The 19,533-nt window shown below is 41.2% G+C and overlaps 4 protein-coding genes and 1 long non-coding RNA gene across 6 annotated transcripts in view; all 5 read left to right on the plus strand.

Annotated features, from left to right (window-relative positions):
* The window catches only part of LOC117151544, a 4,095-nt gene extending 2,175 nt beyond the window's left edge, over positions 1-1,920 (plus strand). The window contains exons 2-3 of the long non-coding RNA XR_004461560.1: positions 1,015-1,317; positions 1,396-1,920. This is a non-coding gene — a long non-coding RNA (uncharacterized LOC117151544). The remainder of the gene's footprint in view (positions 1-1,014; positions 1,318-1,395) is intronic.
* Positions 1,921-3,067: 1,147 nt separating this feature from the next.
* On the plus strand, positions 3,068-7,231 carry LOC100744365 (beta-hexosaminidase subunit beta). Its single transcript, XM_003488818.4, has 7 exons — positions 3,068-3,453; positions 4,059-4,284; positions 4,984-5,105; positions 5,172-5,544; positions 5,825-6,114; positions 6,501-6,763; positions 6,903-7,231. The coding sequence occupies exons 1-7, from the start codon at positions 3,253-3,255 to the stop codon at positions 7,078-7,080; spliced, it is 1,653 nt and encodes a 550-aa protein (XP_003488866.1). The 5' UTR covers positions 3,068-3,252; the 3' UTR covers positions 7,081-7,231.
* A 1,344-nt stretch (positions 7,232-8,575) lies between these two features.
* On the plus strand, positions 8,576-10,997 carry LOC112212686 (late cornified envelope-like proline-rich protein 1). Of its 2 annotated transcripts, XR_002946518.2 has the most exons (5): positions 8,576-9,031; positions 9,261-9,391; positions 9,571-9,775; positions 9,868-9,993; positions 10,089-10,997. XR_002946518.2 is itself a non-coding variant. In XM_024367064.2 (4 exons), exons 2-4 carry the CDS (start codon positions 9,275-9,277, stop codon positions 9,885-9,887), a joined length of 342 nt encoding a protein of 113 aa, XP_024222832.1. In that variant the 5' UTR covers positions 8,576-9,031; positions 9,261-9,274; the 3' UTR covers positions 9,888-9,994. The 2 variants fall into 2 exon arrangements, 1 of the variants encoding a protein (XP_024222832.1); XM_024367064.2 differs by lacking the exon at positions 10,089-10,997 and having other exon boundaries at positions 9,868-9,994.
* A 459-nt stretch (positions 10,998-11,456) lies between these two features.
* Positions 11,457-16,648, plus strand: LOC105680634 (putative uncharacterized protein DDB_G0271606). Its single transcript, XM_024367018.2, has 4 exons — positions 11,457-11,467; positions 11,792-12,251; positions 12,840-14,417; positions 15,075-16,648. The coding sequence occupies exons 1-4, from the start codon at positions 11,457-11,459 to the stop codon at positions 16,407-16,409; spliced, it is 3,384 nt and encodes a 1,127-aa protein (XP_024222786.1). The 3' UTR covers positions 16,410-16,648.
* A 466-nt stretch (positions 16,649-17,114) lies between these two features.
* Positions 17,115-17,912, plus strand: LOC105680635 (sperm mitochondrial-associated cysteine-rich protein-like). The gene is made up of 2 exons (XM_012384538.3): positions 17,115-17,250; positions 17,358-17,912. Exons 1-2 carry the CDS (start codon positions 17,183-17,185, stop codon positions 17,725-17,727), a joined length of 438 nt encoding a protein of 145 aa, XP_012239961.1. The 5' UTR covers positions 17,115-17,182; the 3' UTR covers positions 17,728-17,912.
* The last annotated feature ends 1,621 nt before the right edge of the window (positions 17,913-19,533 follow it).

Below are 19,533 nucleotides of genomic sequence, written 5' to 3' on the forward strand. Positions count from 1 at the left end.
TCCGTCGACGTCATCGACGTCGTTACGACGGACTACTACTATCGCGAGCACGAGCATCACGCGTCGCGTCGTTCGCTCGATTCCTCGCGCTCACCCCCACCGTACACCCCTCCGACTATATTCCCCGATCGTCGTCACCCCACCAGCCCACTTCTTCGTCCTCCCTCCTGCGCAGATGGTTGCCGGCGCGCGCGCGCAGATCCATGCCGGGTCGACGGATGATTTTTGGACCAGCTCGGGACGATTCGACGGCTTACGTTTCCTCTTCCTACGGGTTTTGTTTGCCTATCCGCTCTTCTGCCGGATAGAAGGGGAGCGGTCTCTAATGGGAAAACTTTGTCCGGAGGAATTTCACGGAGATCCACGTTGTTCTTTGCCTTTTTCCGACTCGGCCAACTTTTGTTTCACCTCACTTCGGGGTGAAAAGCCGTTCCAGGGTTTATTTTAGTTCCAAGGGTTGAAATTTGTTGTTGCAAATATCGTTTCGTGTCAGAAGTTCGGTTTTGATGCAGGTTTTGATGCAAGTAATCCGACGTAATTTGACTTGGGGTGGACGTTATTGGTTCTCGAGCACCGAGAATGAAAAATTTGCAAGATTTATCGCTGTGGGCGTAATTGCACGACGATAAACGAGGACGGTCACAGAGTTGAGCGACGTGTTCTGTACCATCGGTGAAAAACGATGAGAACCGTCACCAATTCGTTTCGTTACGATTGTCAATGGCTGGTGAATGAAGAGTTAAAAGGCTGACAAACGCACCACCGGATCATGAATGGTGGCCAATCGTCTAGGGCACCCCTGTCTAAGAACATAGATATAATATCGTCTTTCCGTTCTTTATAACTATTCCCTAAAGTTATTTTTTAAGAATATGTTTTAACAAACAATGCATTGATATCACGATAAATGTAAAATGCGGCAAACGTACATAGCTTTCGTCTAAAGCGACTTTTATAAAATTCCAAACTTTGAACCATCTTCCTCTGTAAATAGAAGTATTGCAATTTCTTGAGGTTTCTGCTATGCAAATTTTGAATGGAAATACGTCAACGTGGTGCCTAGTTTGCGTGACACGTTCCTGAATGCACGTTCCACTTCGCAACCCCTCGTCTCACCCCTCTGGCGTCCGTCGACCCGGCGTACGACATCGCAATCAATGAAGCTACGATTCACCGAGCAGTGCCGTGCGACCAACTGGCTCCTAAAGTTCCAATTTCACGAAACCAGACGTGTCATCAATTTTCCCCGTAACAGTTGGTAATATCGTACGAAATACAGAAAAGAACGAGCCACAAATTTACATTGGAATTTTAAAGGTACTTTTGTTATTTTGGACCGAACAGATGACGGTCGTGGTTTGAAGCTTCGTAATTCTACCTTTATCTCTTCCACAGGTACAAGTTGCAAGCATTGTTGCGAATTTGTATCGATTCACGCGGAATTGGGAAATTGTGTTATCCTCGGCCGAAGAATTTAGAGCAGAAAGACGTGTCTTCGTTGGGAAAAGTTGGGAATCGTTGCCGTCGCTCGTGGAAGGTGAAGGAAATGCGCAAGCCCGTGTTTTACGATCGGGCCAGCGGCTTCTTTGACAACACAGACGCCGGGGGAAAGTCTTCCCCGTTTTTCATTCCTCCGCGTTTCATCCTAATCTCCAAGGGGTGAAACTCGTCACCTTCGAATTCGCATTTTCCTCTGACTAACTCGTGTTTACCCGATGACTCAACTTTTCAAAAGATCCGTCGTGTAACAGAAATCCAGAGAATCCCTCGTGAAATATTGTTGCCCGTTGTTTGATATCAGGGATCAGTTGACGTCACTGTAAAAATCACTTTCATAAAAAACTACCAATTCGTTATTTTTGAGAACCCGAATTGTATCCGTGAAGTATCTCGAAGAATAAAATGCTTGTTTCCCCTGTGCATTATTTATTTCTTCATAAACCTTTCATTTTGTTTCGTTTCGTACAAGTTTTATATTTCTATTGCTGGCAATTCTAGCGTTAATATCAATAGGAAGAAAGTGAAATAAATCTATCAAGAAATAATTTTATCTCTATTTACGTTTACGCGAAAAAGAGTAAAAAACGGGAAATAACATGTGTCACGTCATTCGACAATAATCACGATGATCTATCGGCATCCGCTATCGCAAAGTCCGAGCGATCGTCGACCTTTGCACTTCGATGCCTCGCCGTTTCGATATTGACCGACGATATCGTGAGCGGATCACGCTTGGCTGAACTTCATTCTCCAATTAATTTAGACACGATAGGCGACGTCTCCCATTCAGAGAGGCCGTATTCATAATACGGTACCAACATTTGCATGCTTCCGACGCTACTTCATTCGACAGCGTAACATTTCCTTTTAATTTTGATTCAACCGTGACAAAATAATGTTGCAGTCGTGAATCAATCAAACTGTCGGATAAACGCTTGATTTTAACAACGTATCGTATGTTTTTATCGTCGGCACATTATCGATAAATTGAAAGTCATTGATATCAAAAGATAATTATGAAGAGACTTATTTTAAAAAGAACGATGCGAAGAGATTGATATGATTAAGATGCGATATCTTCTATAAAAGTTTCGCAATTCGATTGCAAATTTTCGCACAGACATATATGCTCGTTATCATATTGCTATACATCCAGCCTATACTAATTACTAGAATTTGTTGCACTCATTTTAAAAGAGGAACGTTGCAAGTGTGAGGTTTCCTTTCATTTCATTAGCAAGATTATCCATAACCATCTCGAAGAATAGGTACCTTAGTCTAGGAACTCTAGTCAGGGTTTTGAACTCTACACCACTTCCACATCTTTAAAAAGACTGTCGCTCTTGACCAAAAGAAAAGAGTTTCTCCCGATGACTTTCCAGAATGTTTGCAGAGATGTTCCTCTAACCGGTCTCATATGCTGCACGCAGCGTTGAACGCGGTCACGTTTAAGAATTCCACGTGGTGTCAACGATCTACCAATGCGATCAACGATTAACAGCGTTCGTCTTTGTCCGCAACAGCGATTCTCGTCTACTGCAAGACGTTCGTTTAAGGACACAGCCGACCCGTGGACTGGTTGTTCCCACTTGACCGTGAGCACGCCGCCAGGCAAAGTGATGAAAGTTAAGTGGCGCAGCCTAAGGTCGTTACCACTCTCGTTACCGTACGCGTCGTTCTCTGCGTTCAGTAGACGATGACCACTCGCTGGCGTCGCATCGTTCCTCCCGTTGAAAACCTGCTCGTAAACCGATGGACATGAGGACCAGGTTGCCAACGTTGTTCCTGTTGCTAGGATGGCTATCGCATCTCTTGGTACACAGAGTTCACTCGTTGAACCCGGACGCTGGCTCTTGGGTGCGTCCCACTCAGGGCGAACCATGGCCCAGTCCAACAAATCGCATGGTGCGCAATGCGTTCTATCTTCTGCGACCCTCGACTTTCCAGTTTAACGTGAGTAATTGAAGAAGGTAATTCCATGGGGAGACGTTTCGTTTTCTACGTGGGTATTTCTAATTGGTACTTCACGTAGAGCAAGTTTAAGTGTTTCACGGGGACATTGGCAGCTGAAGTTTCTGGCTCCAAAAGACTTGTTCGTTGATTGTAGAGTCTATGATAGTTGGACGAAAGTTGTAGGTTTGTTGCATTTTATGGCTTTATGATAGCGGAGCTTCCCTCAGTAGGAAGCGAATAGCAAAGCGTAGAGGTATCTTCTTCCAGGAACAGGTTTCCTTTGACTGGGGGACTCGCCCGTGGAAATTCGGCCCAAGCGCGTGCAAATTTTTATAAAAAGTTAATTTCATAGTCGGAACGTGCTTGTAAATATTCGCTATCTTGTTCCGTTGTCTTGTTTTTTAGTCTAACTTGTATCGTTTTCGATGTATCCGCATTTGCGGATAACAGATAACTCTCTGTGTCGTTATCTTAATTATACTACGCGCGTGATTTATCTGTGTGACGTACGGCGGGAATGCAAAGTCAGGTTTCCTACAATAATTATGGCTTCAAATGGACAATTAATGTTATTTTGTCTAAATTGAAGTGAATCGGTTTCGCAGGTGATCGGCGGCGCATGCGATATTATGACGGATGCGGTGGAGAGGTACAAGGCAATTATTCTAACGGAAGCACGAATAGCGAAGATTTCGTCGCAAGGCCATCCTAAATTCCCAGTAAGAGACGATACAACCATCAAAGGTACTCTCAGCGCTTTGGATATTCACGTGACAATGCCTTGCGAGATGGATGGCAATCACTGGCCTCATTTAGAGATGTCGGAATCATGTAAGTGCTTCTGCTATAACGGAAAGTAGCAAAATGATCGTGCATTCTTAATAAGAAACTTGATGTAACATAAGCAACATGTTCCCGAACAGTTGTGTTAAGTCATTAAGACAGCTGGTAAGTGGATTAGTGCGAATGGATCTCATTAAATAACATCGTCATTTTTTATTTCATCTCTCGACTGATAACATAGAATGTCAATGATACAATTACGAGATCACGAAAGCTTCGAGAGGCAAGATGCTTACAAGTATCCAAAAACTGCAAATATTAGAAAGACGTTTAATGATACGCGAATAAACGAGTCAATAGGACGATCGAAACAAAGCCAGGTTACGAAGCCTGATTTTTCTTCATCGTTTCTTATTTAACTCTGCTTGAGAGTCGAACCGAGCGATTAACTGCAGAAGTAGCGTGAAGATTATACGCACGCACATTCTACCATTATTGTGCAAGATTTAAATCTTTTACACGCGATAGTTCTTTCGTCTTCGTTTTTCCTTTTTGAATGAAACGAACGAGTCACGATAAGGATCGATAAATATTCCACGGAGTTCCAAGGTTCCCCTAACAGGAACTTGATAGAAATTTTAAGTACTACGATAGACCTGAAAGTTCGGTCGACTCTCGCAAACATCGGTAGGAAGAGATGCGTCTTCTCCGAACAGATTTAAACTCGAATCGATTGAACTTTCGCAGACGCTCTCGTGATCAACGAAAACTCTACAGTCGCGAATCTGCTAGGTGCGTCGATATGGGGAGTTCTTCGAGGTCTCGAGACTTTTTCTCAGCTCTTAATCCCAGCTGGTAATGGTTCTCACGTAAGTATGTGCATAGAAAATGAATAAATATGAAAAATGTATTATAAGCACGCGTTTCTTTTGTAGTTGAAAATCAGATGTCAGAGCATTCAGGATGCTCCAAAGTTTCCTCATCGTGGACTACTGTTAGACACGTCTCGCCATTATTTGCCCATCTCTGATATAATGCTTACTCTGGACGCCATGTCTTATAATAAAATGAACGTTCTTCACTGGCACATCGTCGATGACAACAGCTTCCCTTACCAGAGCTCCAGTTATCCGGAACTGTCCGCCAAGGGAGCGTACCATCCCTCAATGGTATACACATTAAACGATATCCAGACGATCGTTGACTACGCCAGGCTAAGGGGCATCCGAGTGATGCCGGAATTCGATACTCCTGGACATACTAGGTCATGGGGTTTAGCTCATCCTGAACTATTGACCACTTGCTACGGTAAATACATTATACTTCGATCGATTTCTGACAAAAAATTTTTCCACAATTATCAAATTTTAAATTAATATTCCATTTAAATTCCTCGATACTACTATAATAATTAATGATTCCAAACTTTTCAAGGATAATATATGTACATACACGTGTAGGTCTATTAAATTCTCTTTTTAATCCGTCTTTTCACTTTTTTATTATTGTTTAATCTCTCTATTACTAATCGTTTAACCATTCGAAAAACGGTAAAATTTCTAAGCTGTCGTATGAAAAATATTATTAGATAACGAAGGAAAGGCAAACGGGAAATTGGGCCCAATGAATCCGACGAGTCCGCAGCTTTACGAGTTCCTCAGTCGTTTATTCGCCGAGATCGTGCAGGTATTTCCGGATCAATACGTTCATCTTGGCGGCGATGAAGTGCCATTCGATTGTTGGATGAGCAATCCGGTGATCAATTCGTATATGAAATCGCACAACATGTCCAGCTATACGCAACTCGAGAGCGAGTACATCGGCAAGCTTCTTCATATCACCAATTCTCTTCAGACGAGCACGATCGTGTGGCAGGAGGTAAAGTATCACCCTATGGTGTTTGTTCGTCTCATAAAACGAAGCTGAAGACGACCGGGTAATAAAAACCGATAGTGAACCTATTAATCGCTCGCCTTGTGATTGCTTCGTGCGTGAGATTGCAAATGAAACGATCGCGTTTTATCACCAACGGACGTTCCGCAAGTGGAAAACACGTTAAATAAATGGTATATTTTAGACGATGATATCGTTTACTGCTTGGATCGGTCGTACAGAAGAATATTCATTTTTCATAACATCAAACGACAGCAAATATTCCATCGTGATAAGTGTCCCAAAGCAAATTTATTGGTCGTTTGCATTGGCGTTAAATGAAGCAGAAGCCAGGTCAGTGAATTGAGATCTAAATCGTTGTTGGTTTTCAGGTATTCGAAAATGGAGTCGTCATGCCGAATAGTACTGTGGTGCACGTGTGGACCGGCCAGTGGGCGAAGAAGTTGGAGAACGCGACCAAAGCTGGACATCCGGTACTGTTATCAGCCTGTTGGTATTTGGATCATATCGCTGGTGGCGGTGACTGGAAGAAGTTCTACAAATGTGACCCATTGTCGTTCGCCGGGGTGTCATCAAACTTAACTAAATTGATGCTGGGTGGCGAAGCTTGCATGTGGGGAGAATTTGTCGACAGGTAGTTATTTGTTCTTTCGTCGCGTCTAATTGAACTTGAATCCATGTGGATAAGACTTTAAAATATATTCAATTGATTCGAGTAACGTACGATTTATCCGTCGAATGGGTAATTGAAAAATTGATGTTCTTGTTTCTAGGAACAATGTGCATTCGAGAATATGGCCTCGTGCTAGCGCAGCTGCAGAGCGTCTTTGGAGCAGTACGAAACCAGACGAATACAAGGCTGCTCAACGCCTCGAGGAGCATGCCTGTCGCATGAACAGGCGTGGAATTCCGGCGCAACCACCGAATGGGCCTGGATTCTGCGTGATGTAATGGAAGGACAATTAGCTTAACAATTCTATTTAGACGTGCCAGAAACACACGTCACACTTTAACAAGTGATTAATGACTATTTACAAAAAAAAGAAGCCGCAATGTAATAAAGAATAAAGTGTTTCCAAAAGTTGGTCCGATAATTAAAAAAGATTTTCGATGTAACTTACAGATCAATCGCGCGTTCTGTAAGGTTAATTGATATTCCTATAAGGTTAATTGATTAAAATTTAAAATGTTTTTATAGTTAGAAATTTGTAAGAAGACTATACAAAATAGGTATAAAATATTTACGGTCGAAAGTTTTCACTGAATTATAGAAAATTTACAGTCGGCTAATGCATAGTTAATTACATTACGTTACTTAATATACATTAGCTAATTACTGCTTTAACTTTGATGAAGCAGAAGCAAAGATAGATACTTAGCAATAAGGAAATTCCTCCTTTGATAGCTTTTCTATCTGTTGCAGCGCACCAGCAAGATGATAAAGTCATCGAGTCTTTAAAAATAATTGAACCGGTTAACTGCGTTTGACGAGTATACACGTCAAACAAAAGCTTTATTTCGGTACGTTTGTACTCGTTGTTGCTTGTATTCATTTACGCATTCCACGGCCTAACCCTGTGAGAGATTTCTAAAATCAAATTCCCCAGTTAACTGGTTAAGTAATTAGCGACCGTTTATAACCAAGGAAACCTCAACGACTTGGATTTTTTGGAATTAGGCCAGGGCTACGCGAGTGCTGAACCGACGACGATGTATTGCGTGGCCTGTGTTGTAGAAATGCATTCACACAACGTGTCACACAACTAAATGTGCCACAGTGCTCGCGTGTGCGTACATTTCTACAACACAGGCCACGCAACGCAGCGTCGATTTAACGCTGGCCCCGGCCTTACTGTACCTTCCCTTTCTTTCCTTAAACTCAGGGTGTTTTATTATCTTTCTACCTGTGGACCATTTCGTAGAAGTTGGACCTTTTCCTTCCTTGGCATATGCCCTCACCAATTACTTATTCTCTCTACCCTTGGCATCTCGAGAAAAGTGAGGTAATTCGATTACCCATCGCCAGCAATATGTCTAACTTCAATTATTCTTCCACTAGTCAGTCTGTAATAGAATTTCGTCAAGAAAACACTCATTTCTCCTCCTAGTTTACGCGCCTATCCTGGTTTTCTTTCCGAACGGTCCTTATACTTCAGAGAGACTGTATTAAGTTGCAACTCGAGGTAGACGAACGACAGTTCACGTGAACGATCTCGTACTTGCAATGCTATCCTTTCTCTTTTTCCTTCTCGTCTTTCTTTTTTTCGCCCCTTTCTTGTCATCCTCCTCTATCTCTCTTTTTCTGACTTTTAACTTTCCCTATGTTTTTTCCTTCTTTTTACCTCTTTTTCGTTTTCTCTGTCTTTTATTTTCTTTCCTTAAATTAATATCAATATATCATCTTGAATTATTTCGAATTTGATTTTGTAATTAGTCGTGATAGTAGCCATTAGAAATCGTTTAATTTAATTGATATTAATAATATCAATATACGCATGCAGATTACGGAAGTATCAATTAAGCGAAAACATGAAATTTTTTCACAGAATTATCGTTACGAGAAATAAGGTCGAATAGCCGTGATTTTACATGCTATTTTCCCGCTGAAAAAGAATAGAACGACTGGCTGACAAAAGAAAGATCAGATCGTCTAGGCAACCGGCAAACTAAACAAGCAAATAATACGTCACACCGTTTAGGCTTCTCGTTCGTCCATCGACAAAATTTCAAGTGGTCCGAAATAGACGTCGAACCACACCAATGCCGCCGTTTCTCGTTAGATTGGGCCTGGTCCATCGTCAGGGGATCGACGACAATATGCAGACTCACGGACATCGCATGGAAATATCGACTTAACTCCTCATAATCAGCTCGTATCCCGTTAGTGCCGTAGCGTAATCAAGTAAAGTCTCTCTTATTAGCAGTTAATCGATTTTATAATGCGGTTTAAAATACAATTTAGATAATTCGAATTCGACAAGAGACGCAGAGGACTCAAATTTGATGAAATATAGAACTTTAATCAACTATTACTTTTTTTACTTCACAGTTTTATTTCAAGTATATTAAGTATAAATAAGATTCTGTTAAACTTATTTATCTAAACTATGATATCCTTTTTTCGTACGAAGGTTGTTTCGAAAATATGTCCTGCCGATCTTGCTGTAATCCATGCTGCTCCCCCCCACCTTGCCCTCCACCCACTATTTTATGCAGGCCACCTTGCCCACCCCGTTGCCCACCTCAGCCAACTAAAACAACAGTGAGTTCCAACAAAATATAAAAATAAAAATACGGGACAAATCAAATTTTTATTCTTCCTCTCTTTTATCGTCGTTACAAGAATTTCAAAGAGCAACGCGTAACAACAATGCAAATATATTAAGTCCTTTACGTAGCTTGTTTTCACGGAGCTAACTTAATAACTCACCTCGAAATTAGGTTTACCTACGGCCTTGTACCCCTTGTCCACCTTGTTGCGCCATTCCTTGTCCACCAAAGGTTATCGTTGCGTGTACACCACCACCGCCACCCTGTCCACCGCCCTGTCCAACTGTGGCGTTCGTTTGCACCAAGAAAATGGTCCCCTGTATGCCCTGTCCACCGCCTACTCCGCCACCTTGCTCCCCTTGTCGTGCAGTTTGCCGTCAGTTCGCCATAATACCATTCACTTTTGAACGATCCTCAGGAAAACGAATGTATTAATTGACGTTCAACGCTGTGGTTTTCTTTGTGCAGTGTCTCATCCCCCCTGTTAACTGCAGGCAAGAGTTGGAAGGTTTCTTGGGATCTGACAGCTAGGCGTGTGGGATCTAACGAGAACGACGAATATATACGTGGATTTGACTTTTGATACGAAAATAGGTGATTTTTGAAATGTTTTGTTGATTCAGTTACATTTAATTATAGCAGTATCTGAAGATAACGTTTTTGTCTTTTTTTTGTTTTTTTTTTTTTAGGAAAATATCAGGTACAGAGAGATATAATTTTCGAAGAAAATTTTGCGAGTTAAGATAAAAATACAAGATACATGGAACTGTTTCAACGTTGAAGAAATCCTGATCAGGTAAAACGAATTAAGACACAGGTTCCTAATTATGATCGATTTACTGTCTCGGAAGTGGCACAAAACTTACGACGAAGAGACCCCGATTGGTTGTAATCTCGGATTGAACTGCACTCGAGTACGTCTTCCAACAAACTTTTATTTCCCGATTGAGGAATTCGATGATCATCGCAACCGAATTAAGAATTACCAAGAATTAAGTGACTTACCGATTTAGACGTTACCTTGTTAGGTTATTCATTAGAATGACAAATTATTAAAATAACGAGGATCATTCTTGCGATAGAGATCGAGATTTCATCGAGAAAAATGTTTATCTGTTATTCCCAATTTTCAGTTTTAGACGATCTTAAATCAGCCGCAATTCGACCCACGCAAGCTAAAATTACTATGCACAGGCATGTATTTTTTCCCCCCTTAAAAATAAGTGCGTTTGCAAAGTGAAAGGTCACGGGGAGAATTTGCTGCATATTTTTCAATACGGTTTGGCAATATATTCATTTTTCAATATCATCGTTAAACAAACGAACGTGATTACGATGTACTTCAGCATTTGATAATGTTGATCGCAATAGAAAACAGGTACCATTCATTTTTTACTGTGATTTTTTTTTATGAATCAAGTCACGTTGTCAAGGTTTTGGTACGGTTGCGACAACGGGATGACTGATTTTATCGTATCACGTTTGAGATAAAAATTTCGAAGTTATATCATCATCTATTGACATTATCAGTAGCCGCAAAGAAAAATACGGGAAGCTAAGAAATACACAATTATGTAAACAACACATAATAAAAAATTGTAAAAATATTTAAGTCGCATTCATTTACAAGAAATATTTATTTCTTTTTTCTCGTTTATTAACAAAATCAACAGGAAGTTATTTTTATATTTGAAGTACTCGGAAGTCAAACTGAACAAGTTCATTTCTGCTCAATCTGTAATAACATCTTCCTTCATTACGAGGATACACGATAAGTGCTTAATTAAAAAGAAGTCAAATGATTAACCTCAATATTGTTGATCGGTTTTATTCGTGTGTGGCTTGCTTCAGTTAGATATAAATTTGAAATTAAGAACGAACCATAAGCTGTATCCATGACAACACAGCTTACTTTCAAACCTGGACTGACATCTCGCTGTCAGAGTTTCCCATTTTCCTCGGCGGTGATGCAAAATCCGAGCTAGAAAATTACCTGGCTTATCACAGATGATGTTCCACTAGATATTCCCATTACTCTCGCAAAATTTCGAACGAAAATGAACAAAAGGTACAACTTTTAAAGTCCCTTATTTTTTTTCAATTCGGTAAATCAGGGGTTAACATTTTCTTCTTTTCTATTAATCAATCTTATAAACCCTGTCTTTTTATACCAGAAGTTTTTTTTTTTAATATTTAAGAGTAGTTACTTTACTATTTAAATCTGTCATGAAATTACGGGAGAACGTTACGAGCCTCGTTTTCCAACAGTCCTTTCTATTTAAAAAATAAAATGTGTGGCGATGAAATAACGATTGATTTCTGCTTTTGATTGCCATTCTTTCGCCACTTTGTCGTGTTATTTGTATCAAGAGATACAAATTCCTTCTTACAGGAAAGCTTCAGTGGATAGAAACATCAGGCAGAAAGCATCGTCCAGACGGCCAAGCACAGCCAGTTTGCACGCGAAACCGAATACCGTGCAACAAAAGTTTTTTAAAACCGAGAAATTACCATCTACGCACAATCTCGTCGATTCGAATGATCCTTCAAAACTGATCAACAAAGCCGTGGACGTTTCTATGCCGAAGACAAGGTTTAGCTCTCAAGACAGATGCAAAGAGTCTAGGTCGTGTTCCTCGCCGAGACTCAAGTATTTCCCTGCGGAGAAAATTAAAAAGTTGGAAAGTCCTCCGCCTTTTTCTCCCAAACCAATAGGTGCTTTAATCGCACAGCAAGATCCTCGAGAATGTGGAATCGTGTACGTGGCTGGACATCCTGAGCAATGTCGCGACACTGGTCAAGGTGACGCTACAGCGGTCACACAGCATGTTCATCAACACCGACAGCCACAGGTAAGTCGATATTTTATTAATTTTTATTTTTTCTTTCTAGTTTTATCAATTTTTTCATGCGGGAACCGATAGATGAAAGTGAAGTCGTTCTATTACATCTGAAGCTTTTGATTGTCCGAATATCCTACTATGAGAATGTTTTATTAACTTTGCCTTTTTCCTTTTAATTTTATCAATCTCGTTACGGAGACTTTGATCGAGGAATATGACGTTACTGTACCATTTAAAGTTCTTTTATCCACTTAAAGTTCTTTAAAGGTCTTTTTATCCTTATTTGGATATCTTTTATTTTAACTTTCGCTTTCTTCATTTTAATCGAGTCAGTCGTGTCTCATAAAGGATTTTATATTACAAACGCAACAAATGTTTTTCGTTTGCCAAAACGAGCGTAAGTGTGAAATACGAACAATTGAGAATCTGATTCCGCCAGGGAATGATCGTTTGTTTAATCCTATTATGCTATAACCGATGAGACTCGTATTGCCTCTGCTATCCAACTTCCTAGCCACGAACAGTATTTCCAGTTCAAATGCAATCTTCAAATAGTCCAACTTGGACGCATTAAAGCACAAATTAATCGTTTCGTAGGGCGTGCAAAGTGTGAGTCAGCAACAGGTTGTGCCTCAGCAGGCGATCCATCAGATCGGTCAGATGAATCCGCACTCGGAGAGTACGCTGCCTCAACAAGTTTCAAACGCTCAATCCCATCGTCCTTTCGTGCCCTACGGATCGCGAGAGTATTCTCCACGGAAGAATAACCACGCGATTTCCTCCAATCTGCCTGAAGTTACAGCGACGTCGCAACTAGGCATACAGCAGGTTTCAAACGTTTTGGTTATGAATCAAGGAAAAATAAAAAATGAGGATCAGACGAATGCTGATGAAGTCGATTACGAGAAACAACCGGTAGGAGGCCGAAATGCAATGGCTTACAGACGAGCAATGCTGAACAAAGAACAGCCTAACTTGCTGAATCCTATGGATCCTGTTACGTTAAACTCACCTAACGTTGATCATCTGCATCAGTGTTCTTCGCGTAGTCCCGTTTTACCGCACACGAATCTTCAGAATCCTCAGCAGATTTATCAGCAGCTGCAGCAGAACATGGTACAGCAGCAACAGATGCAGCAGAGGGCTAACAACTATCAAACGCAGATGATGGGGAATCAACAGCAAGTAGGAGGCCAAGTAGCTCCTGCGAATTATAATCCTCAGCAACATGGAAGCTATTTTCCTGGTCATGGAATGACTTCCCCTCAAGATGTAGCGACCAGTCAATTAAAAAATTCAAGAATGATTGGATCAAGCCAACCGAATCATAGCGCGATGAATGTACAAAATGGATGGAACAACAATAGTCAGATGGCTGAACATTCCAGCATTAAGGCCCAGTTGAAACCTTACAACGTTGACGTGGTAAATGGTAACCAGGCACTCTGTAGACTACAGAATCAACAACAGCAATTGATGCCTCAATATAAGCAACAGCTTGCGCAACTGCAACACTCTATACATCAACAACAGCCTGTGCAACTGCAACACTCTATACATCATCAACAGCCTGTGCAACTGCAACGCTCTGTACATCAGCAACATCCTATGCATCAGTATCAGCAGTTGTATAGAAATCCTGTACAGGGAAACGCGATTGTCCAAAAACAACAAAGTTTGATGGGCTATAATCAGCCAGGAACTAATCAGCAGATGAATCCCAATCAACAAATGGTTCCTACTCAGCAGTTCAATCCCCAGCAATCCCAAGACAGTCATCCAAAAGAACAAACTGGAAGAAAGAAGCCTTTGAAGTTCACTGTCGCTATGATTCGCGATCAGGAAAAATTGTTGGCCACTATGAAGCAGCAAGGAGTACCCTTGGAGATCATGCAAAGACAGTTCGAGATGTTACTGAACGAGCAACGAAAGCTATTAGAGTACGTGGAGGTTTTACACCAACAGGGAGAATTTTCGGAAGGAACGAAGCTCGTGGTGAAGAATCGCAAAAGAAAACAGGAAGATGAAAAGCCTGAATGGATGATTCATCTGACGCCTACGAGATTATCTTACCTACAAGTCGAGAAAATACAGGAGCAACGAAGAAGGGAACAAGAAGCTCGGGAAATGGAGATGATGCAACAGCAGCAACAGCAACACCAGCAACAGCAACACCAGCAACAGCAACACCAGCAACAGCAACACCAGCAACAGCAACACCAGCAACAGCAACACCAGCAACAGCAACACCAGCAACAGCAACACCAGCAACAGCAACACCAGCAACAGCAACACCAGCAACAGCAACACCAGCAACAGCAACACCAGCAACAGCAACACCAGCAACAGCAACACCAGCAACAGCAACACCAGCAACAGCAACACCAGCAACAGCAACACCAGCAACAGCAACACCAGCAACAGCAACACCAGCAACAGCAACACCAGCAACAGCAACACCAGCAACAGCAACACCAGCAACAGCAACACCAGCAACAGCAACACCAGCAACAGCAACACCAGCAACAGCAACACCAGCAACAGCAACACCAGCAACAGCAACACCAGCAACAGCAACACCAGCAACAGCAACACCAGCAACAGCAACACCAGCAACAGCAACACCAGCAACAGCAACACCAGCAACAGCAACACCAGCAACAGCAACACCAGCAACAGCAACACCAGCAACAGCAACACCAGCAACAGCAACACCAGCAACAGCAACACCAGCAACAGCAACACCAGCAACAGCAACACCAGCAACAGCAACATCAGCAACATCAGCAACATCAGCAACAGCAACAGCAACAGCAACAGCAACACCAGCAACAGCAACACCAGCAACAGCAACACCAGCAACAGCAACATCAGCAACAGCAACAGCAGATGATGGGTCAAATGTCTGGCCAGCAGGTTCCTGTTCAGGGTGCGAATCAGCAGTACCATCAGCACTGGCAACAGCAACAGGCTAATTGGCAGCAGCAACAGAGGGCTTTACAGAATTACACGAATAACATGCATCCCCAACTTTACACTGTTCCAGTACCTGGCAATGTGAACGATCCGATGAAATCTATGAATTATCAACAAAATATGCCACAGAGTCAGTATATTCACCAACAATCTCATCAGCAGTACTATAATCAACCTCAATTACAACAATACCAGCAGCTTTATCAGCCTATTCTTCAAGAAAATCAAGAACATGTCCAATCTTCCAGTCAGTCTACGGAGCCGTGTAGTTTGTTAAAAATGCGTCAATATAAGAACGACATTCGGCCACAGAGGCGAAACAACGGATTGCAGGATCCGGCAGCGGCGAAGGAGCTGCTGGAGAATGAAAGATTGCCGATGGAAACCAGAAGAGGACTAGAGTATCTGGCTAATTTGGCTCCTAAGAAGATGAATATAATAAAGCTGAACGGATTGCAAGATCGCACCGAGGCAGAAACAGAGTTTCAGCGTCGTTTGATCACGTCTATTTCACCGCCACCTGCTAACAAAGTGTCTGCGAATGGTTTGGCCAACTCGAGGAATCCGAACAATCCTTCGTCTCAACGATTATTAAACCCGAGGAAGATTGAACAGGAATATTTGAAAGAATATCCCAGACAGAAATCAAATATTCCAAATAATTACTATAGCGTGCAAGCTGAAAGAGAAAATGGCACTGTAGCCACGGATCAGCCACAATTGATAGTCCAGCAACAGTTATCAGATCAGAATTCGACGAGTCTCGTTCCTTACGTCGAGAGAAATCTAATGGTAAATCGTGGAAACGTAATGCCATTTAAGTTCGATGGAAATTATCCTCAGCACTATCAACAGATGCAACAGTATTATCAAAACACGAAGAATTTAGGGAGGAACAATGGCGAAGGCGATGTCGGATCGAGCCAGAGGATAGAACTGAATAAGGGAAGCTTCCATCATGCTGGTGGTGACGCTAGTGGAAATATGAATGGTTCGATGAATGGACAAATGGCGGAGGATAAGATGCTACCTGAAAAGGTGTATTACAGCCAACCGGATATTCACGAATCCAGGACCATCGGGGGTGTGAGATATTTGGCGAGAAAGCAGGACTACTTACCTAATCAGCAGATTGTGGCACCAGAAACTCTGATTGCAAACAGACACGTGCAACCCCCGATGATGTACTAGTAATACGAACTTTTTGAGATTCTTTTATTTTTGTTTTATACTTCAGTTTTGTTTGATATGTGCTTTGTGAATTTTTAGAAGAGCGTTTATTGTATTTGTGATTTTGTATATGCGACCTTTTTAATTATTTTATGGTGAACCAGGTCTTTTGAACGAAACAGATCGTTGATCTGATAAATTTCAAGGGACGTGGTTTAGATCTTTATGATTTCTCAGAATAAAATGTCTTATTACTCTTACGATCGACTGTGTTTCTATAATGAGAGAAGAAGGAAAGTTTGGGAAAGTAATAGGCAGCGTTTCACAGTAGCTGTCGAATCGAATAGCAACGAAGCTGTCCAGGAGCGTTTCGACATTCATCCTGGATAGTTGTTCCCTTTCAACGTCAAGCACATCCTCGTTGCTAGAATCGCTGCCTTTCTTCTCTTCTTCCTATTGTTTGTGCCATTCCTACGCCGTTTCGTCCTCATCAGCAAATTGCCGTCTGCCAATAGGATGCTGTTCACCGACAAAGTGGTTTTCTTCTCGTCTCGAATAATTTCTAATTGTAAAACGTAACCCTTGAAAACGTCATTATTGCTCTATTACCCGTGGCTGAAGTTGATCGCACAATATCGTATCGATACTGTTCGATTACGCTTTTGTTTCTTTCTATTTGACAGTAAAACGCATTAAATCCAACGTTCACATAAAAATTCATCGCTTTCGCTATTATGCATTAACAACAAATATATGAAATTCTCGGTGAACAATCAATTAATCCTCCAACAAATATGGATCCCTGCAAGTACCGCAATTACATGGACGAGATGCTCGAAATAATTGACGAGATCGGATGCCGGTTAGTCTTTTCTAAAAAATTCCTCTTAAAAAATAAAAAATACAGGAATAATGAAATAGAAAAGTAATTTCAATCATTCGATGATCTCGAATGAACGATTTTTGTAGAAAACCCGAACCGGAAGTATGCAACGTCAGATGCCCGCCTCTAGGTTGTCCACGAGGACCTTGTCCAGGGATGTGCTGTTATCAGGAAGACTGCGATCCTTGTTGCATATCAAAAATGCCTTGCTGTCCACCACCTCCTCAACCCCCTGCTTGTCGAGCACCTCCGTTGTGCTGCTTAAAAGCCTACGCCAAGGCAGTCGGCTACCCTCCAGAATCTCCTCTTTCTCCACCTTGTGCACGAATAAGTCGTAAACTTTGCGTCGAAATGCTCGATAAAATTTGTCGTCCTCCATCAGTTTGCACCACCGTACCCTATTGCCCATCGCCTTGCTGCACAGTACCACCTTGCAACCCCTATCCATGCTGTTAATTAACATCCTTAACAATTTATTATTCAAGCGAATAATAGTGTTCCGTGGTTGAATGGAGAATCGATACTTTACGAGAGAAAAATTGTCGCGTATATCTGAAATTTTTGTGCAATATTAGAGAGGGATTTTGATAAGTCCGATTCTCAGAGTTGTACACTGTACTTATGGACGTTTCATGGAAATAAATGTGATCGTAAATGTCTGTTGACGGTATTTGTTATTTTATAAAGTAAATGGAGGATCTTGTGCAAAAGGAACAATGTCAACGTCATTACCTCCCGTTATATTAGAAGGAGTGCAAAATGAATTTCTAATGTGATTAAAAGCAGGAGACGATTAGGTAAAGTAGGCAAAGTTTGAGAGCTGCTGTTCCGCAGACGGTTAAACTTTGACTAATTTTGGATTAACTCTCCAAAGAGCTGCTTGACGTATCAGCCAACGCAATCTATATATCATCCACGATATTAGGGCTGGAGCGTCAAGTGGTGACATGATTCGCCGCTTCCTGATCGAGTTAGATCTTAATTAAAAAATTTGCGAAGTTTGTCCTCAAGGAGGAGTATGTAAAATGATCAAGATAAGAACGGATGTAATATTTGAATTTCGATTATCGATAGCAGCGTGAACTGGAACAATTGATTATTGACATACATATGCACGAGCAATTGCTGAATTTTCAATCAGTATCATTCGCGAGAGGAAGATTATTTTAAATATCGAGGAAAAAATGAACGAGGACAATCAAACAAATATATGGAGGGGTCCTCAGAAATTTAATACGACGCAGATCGTAAACTGTTTGATTCGGAAGTCGCAATATAAAGAAGACGAGGATGCAGAAGAGGTTGGCAAATTTTCGCAAAATTTACATTGCGATGACTATCAAAGAATATTATCCCATCAATTATTTTGATCAGAATTTGATTCAATTGAATATTTCCAGTATACTGCCCGCCCATCAGAATACATGAAACAAATGTTAATGACAACGGACGAGATGACGCAGTATATTTTGAAATGGAAGAATAGATTCAATTTACCATTGTGTATGGAACTCGAGGCTTCCAATTTCGAAGTCAGCCCTAGTATTATCGTATTTCAACAGTTCACCCCAGGAATCTCTTTGAGTGTGACAGTGACCGTTCGAAACGCGTCAGCGGTAATTTTAAGCTCTTATAACGAAAAACTCGATTAGATTGCCATAAAACTATTTTCAAGGATACGATCGATCTTACGTTTCTTTTGCTAATAAAATCAAAATTGAGAATCATAAGATTCACTCGATTATTCGTGAATCGTAGGTACCAAGATATTTGAGAAGCTCTTACGAGCCTGATCCTTTCTTTTCCGTGGATTTCTGTGGAAGCAGTTACTTGACGATGCTTGCGCCAGGTATTTCCAATTCCTATCGAGTGAAGTTCATGCCTGATAGGAACCAAGACTACCATTATCAATTGAAATTCGCGACTGATAGCGGAGATCTGATAGTACCAGTAGTAGGTGAGATATTGAGAACCATTAATATCTTCCGAGCAATTTCTTTTCGACTTTTCGTGTCGACGTCGATTCTACATGAAAGTAGAACATTGAACAATTTAAACATACAATGACATCGATAGCGATCAATGCGAGAGGAATTTTGGACTTTCCTGATCGAATCGAAGTACCACTGACAGGCGTGAAGATCCCCTCGTCGAAAACGATATTTGTACGCAACATCGGAGGTGCCTCAACTGTTTTCACCCTTTACACTGACAAGTAATTAATTTATGTTTCATTTATTTCATATACGAGATAAAATTCAT

This window comes from Bombus impatiens, unplaced genomic scaffold, assembly GCF_000188095.3.
Source record: "Bombus impatiens unplaced genomic scaffold, BIMP_2.2 scf_0264, whole genome shotgun sequence".
Taxonomy (NCBI): Eukaryota; Metazoa; Arthropoda; class Insecta; order Hymenoptera; family Apidae; genus Bombus; species Bombus impatiens.

Coding starts and splice junctions, on each gene's coding strand:
- LOC105680635 (XM_012384538.3), top strand. CDS start 17,183: ATGGATCCCTGCAAGTACCGCAATTACATGGACGAGATGCTCGAAATA. Junction 17,251..17,357: donor ATTGACGAGATCGGATGCCG/GTTAGTCTTTTC, acceptor CGATTTTTGTAG/AAAACCCGAACCGGAAGTAT.
- LOC105680634 (XM_024367018.2), top strand. Junction 12,252..12,839: donor ATCAACACCGACAGCCACAG/GTAAGTCGATAT, acceptor ATCGTTTCGTAG/GGCGTGCAAAGTGTGAGTCA. Junction 14,418..15,074: donor AACACCAGCAACAGCAACAC/CAGCAACAGCAA, acceptor CAACACCAGCAA/CAGCAACACCAGCAACAGCA.
- LOC112212686 (XM_024367064.2), top strand. CDS start 9,275: ATGTCCTGCCGATCTTGCTGTAATCCATGCTGCTCCCCCCCACCTTGC. Junction 9,392..9,570: donor CTCAGCCAACTAAAACAACA/GTGAGTTCCAAC, acceptor CCTCGAAATTAG/GTTTACCTACGGCCTTGTAC. Junction 9,776..9,867: donor CCCTTGTCGTGCAGTTTGCC/GTCAGTTCGCCA, acceptor TTCTTTGTGCAG/TGTCTCATCCCCCCTGTTAA.
- LOC100744365 (XM_003488818.4), top strand. CDS start 3,253: ATGGACATGAGGACCAGGTTGCCAACGTTGTTCCTGTTGCTAGGATGG. Junction 3,454..4,058: donor CCTCGACTTTCCAGTTTAAC/GTGAGTAATTGA, acceptor TCGGTTTCGCAG/GTGATCGGCGGCGCATGCGA. Junction 6,115..6,500: donor GCACGATCGTGTGGCAGGAG/GTAAAGTATCAC, acceptor GTTGGTTTTCAG/GTATTCGAAAATGGAGTCGT.